This window comes from Sinocyclocheilus grahami, unplaced genomic scaffold (assembly GCF_001515645.1).
Source record: "Sinocyclocheilus grahami isolate Dianchi unplaced genomic scaffold, SAMN03320097.WGS_v1.1 scaffold411.1, whole genome shotgun sequence".
Classification (NCBI taxonomy): Eukaryota; Metazoa; Chordata; class Actinopteri; order Cypriniformes; family Cyprinidae; genus Sinocyclocheilus; species Sinocyclocheilus grahami.
The window spans coordinates 356,152-359,928 of NW_015505590.1; the positions used below are offsets into that span (position 1 = coordinate 356,152).

Sequence of the window (3,777 nt, forward strand, 5' to 3'; positions counted from 1 at the left end):
TTGAACTGTTCTGGAACAGTGTTGTAAATACAACTTAACCACTGATTTCTAGTCGTGTCCTCGTTTGGAAGACCAAACAAAGTAGTTTCGCTTTCGCAAACAAAAACACACAGCGTCTTCACAACATAGCGGCGGCGGTTGCAGCAACAATAAAGTTACGCCTTCTTTCTTTGCAAAAACACACAGCGTCTTCACAACATTGCGGCGGCGGTTGCAGCAACAATAAAGTTACGCCTTCTTTCTTTGCATGAACATTTGGGCGGCGTTATGCAAATCTTCCCACACAGTGACATAGACATGTGGGGGCTTGTTTAAATGAGGCGTTTTAGGAGGGCGTGGACGAGTCTTAACTTTTATAAAGAATATCTCTTTGGGTTTGAGACTTTAGTCTTTGCAACTTTAGGGATCTTGTCTATTCACGAACAGCTTGTAACACTCCAAAGAGAAAGGGAAACTTGAAATCGCATCATATGACCCCTTTAAGAAACAGTGGGAAATGACGTCTGTTTTGTTAAACAGTACAGCAACTCCTTTTCAGTTAATTGTTATTTCTACCTCTTTTCTCATCACAGAACATTTTATTTTGAGAGTTGTTTAAGTGAGAGAACATCTGTAACTTTGTCCAGATTGGGGGAATTGTAATGTTTAATAATTTATTACATAAATTAATTTATTCATTTTTGTTTGTATAGTTTTTAGAAAGAAAATCGGTATCGGCAGGTCACACTTACAAAAGAAAATCGGAAATCAGAATCGGCCAAGAAAATTGCAATCTGTGCATCTCTAATGTTTTATTCTGGCATCACATTTAGACAACGGTCTTAAAGTATACATTTTTTTTATGTCCTCTTCCACAGATATCAAACAGTTGGGCCATGCCAACAGGCAGAATCTAGTGGAAGAGTTGCTGACACTTATGGCAAGAGAGAAGCACAATCAGGAGGTATTACCTCTACCTCATCTACATCTATATTGGTTGATACTCATGCCTTCTACAAGTCTTCCTCCTTTGATTAATTTTCTTTTCAATTCTATGCCTTGTCAGTGGATTATAAAGCCAATTTCTGTTTTTTTATTTTTTAATTTTAAAAAATGTTGTATAAAGTGTTTGTATAGTGTCAGTCTGTAAAAATAGTGCTGGTTTGTAATGCACATGCGCCGCAGCAATATGGCAGCCCACTGCTCCGTGTGTGTGTTCACGGTGTGTGTGTGTGTGCACTTGGATGGGTGAAATGCAGAGCACTAATTCCAAGTATGGGTCACCATACTTGGCCACTTTCACTATATACTTTTTGGACAGGTGCAGGAGTCGTTTGCTGAGTGTGCGCTGGACATCAAGAAAATATACGACACGGGTGATCGGGGCAAAGTTTTGCTGAGCTGGACTGCCGGTTCTCTCAGTGACCTCATCTCTGTATTACTAGCAGCTCATAGGAGACAGGATGCCTGGTAACATCCTTAATGCATATCTGTAATATGATCCAGGTCAAATAGAGTTAAAGCACCTCACAGGTTTTCTTCCTCTTCTCTTCATTCAGGGAAATGCTGAAACTCTTCAAAACACACAACAGAGTTCCAAGGTACGATCAGGGGTCTCAGAAACTTTGACAAGTGATTTTCCGTGGCGTTTGTGTTTTACAATGAAGCAGTTAGAAAAATGTCTAAACTAGAAATTACCTTTTTTTTTTTTTTTTAGGATTTCAAGGATTTCAAGTTTTTAAAAACCCAGATCCACTTTTTTGCACCAAAGAAGCTAAATTAAATTAAAATTGTCGTCATAGTCTGAGTATTCACACTGATGTGTTGTTCTCTCAGTGAGGAGCTGTTGAACAAGTTCTTGACGTGTGTAAAGGAGGCTGGTGAAGTGAATCAGGCGGTGGAGCTGGTGCAGATCTCAGCTGGCTTCTGTTTGCCTGAGACCCCAAAACTCATCCAGAGGGTCCAGCAGGAGTTTGAGCTCACAGAGGGGCAGAGGTAAGTGTTGCTTTTTGGGCAACCCTAGAGATTTGAGTTGAATGAAACATTTCAAGAATCAAATTATAATCTGGTCCTCTGTGGTTGCAGGAACATGTTGTCTGATCTGGAGATCCAGACCTTTAACAGCAATTAAATCTCGAGGCTGAGAGACATTCTGCAGTGTGGATGGATCATAGCAGCTAAATATCTGGAGAAATGTCAATGTGTTCATTTTCAATGTCATTAATAATTGTGTACTTAAACATGCTTGTCACATGCACAGATTTTAGTCTTCATTCAGATGGAAAGTAAAAGTACTGTAAGAAAAGAATGTTTTCTGCCGTTGTCTACAGAATTCTCATGCAGCTATTTGTTCACCTTTAAATAAAGAATAGAGCTGTTAGTAGCAATAATCAATGTTCAAAGAATACACAGATGTAGCACGAGAGGGGGGAATAGCTTAAACGTTTATCTCAAAAAAAGAAGTCAAGAAAATGATTACAGGTAGTTTGATAAATCATTAAAATGCAAGCACTGTTAATGCAATTTTTTTCAGTTAGTGCTATTCAACATGCTTTTTTGTTTATGACATATATGATATATGATATTTTGATATTTCAAAGACATGACATGATTATGATATTTTTCTTCCATATATTCACCTCTGTTGTTTATGTTTGAAGAACTGCTGGCCATGCTAGTAAAGAGTGGTTATATTGCTGGTATTTATGCAAAACACGTTTATTAGTAAACCCCCGGTTTCACAGACAAGGCTTAAGCCTAATCCTAGACTAAAATGTAAGTCTGAGCGGTTTCAACTGAAAGAAACTTGCACTAACTGATCTTAAAATATATCGGTGCCTTTGTTTTGTCTCAAGATGCACACCAGTAATGTGTTTTTTTTTTTAAGTACGTTTATAAAAATTACGTAAATGTCCTAACTGAACCATGGCCTAATCCTGGTTTAGTCTAAGCCCTGTCTGTGAAACCAGGCCTAAGTATTTTGCCAAAGCAACAGTGTTTCAATTCAGTACATCAAATTGAACTGATCAATGCGCTCCATTTAGCCTCGTTGCAATAAGTGAAATATGTAGAACCTACAATTTCAAAAGATGAACAGAAAATTGAATGTCAGAAAAATGTAGAACAAAAATGAATGTTATATTAGTAACTTGTCATTTCAGACTCATATTTCACATTACAAAAACAACATTCTTCTACCATAGAAACATTGCCATGTTACAGAACATGTTTTCTGTTTCTGATGCAGAAAAGCTAGTTGGATTATTGTAATGTTCTACACGGTGCTTGTCCTGCATCCACAATAAACCCCGATTTTATCATTTATACTCTGGCTACCTATTAATAGCAATACTTAAAAAAAAAAAATTGTTTAACTATTCGTTTTTATTTGAGTTAAAAGGTCAAATTAGACCCTTAAAGACAGTACACCAGGAGGATAGCCCATCGTTTCAGCGACAGCAGAGACACTCGGAGCCTGTGGCAGGGGATACAGACCATTACGGACTACAAGCCCCCACCACACACCTGTGACAGCACCATCTCCCTGCTGAACGTCGTCTTCGCTCGCTTTGAAGCACAAAACAGCACCACTGCACAGAAGACTCCACCTCCTCCCGGCGACCAGGTGATGACACTGTCCCCGGACAGCGTGAGGAGATCCCTCAGCAGGATCAATGCACGCAAAGCTCCGGGTCCTGACAACATTCCTGGGCGTGTACTGAGAGACTGTGTGTGCACCTTCTACAGAGGCACCATCGAGAGCATTCTGACGAGCTGCATCACTGTGAGGTATGGCGC

General features: G+C 39.3%; 1 protein-coding gene across 1 annotated transcript in view; it reads left to right on the forward strand.

The window, feature by feature from the left end:
• LOC107550988 (pentatricopeptide repeat domain-containing protein 3, mitochondrial-like) overlaps window positions 1-2,264 on the forward strand; it is a 10,005-nt gene extending 7,741 nt beyond the window's left edge. Inside the window, exons 17-21 of the mRNA XM_016232464.1 lie at window positions 858-943; window positions 1,301-1,449; window positions 1,539-1,580; window positions 1,816-1,974; window positions 2,065-2,264. Of these exons, the coding sequence (XP_016087950.1) occupies window positions 858-943; window positions 1,301-1,449; window positions 1,539-1,580; window positions 1,816-1,974; window positions 2,065-2,110 (482 nt within the window). The 3' untranslated portion in view covers window positions 2,111-2,264. The remainder of the gene's footprint in view (window positions 1-857; window positions 944-1,300; window positions 1,450-1,538; window positions 1,581-1,815; window positions 1,975-2,064) is intronic.
• The last annotated feature ends 1,513 nt before the right edge of the window (window positions 2,265-3,777 follow it).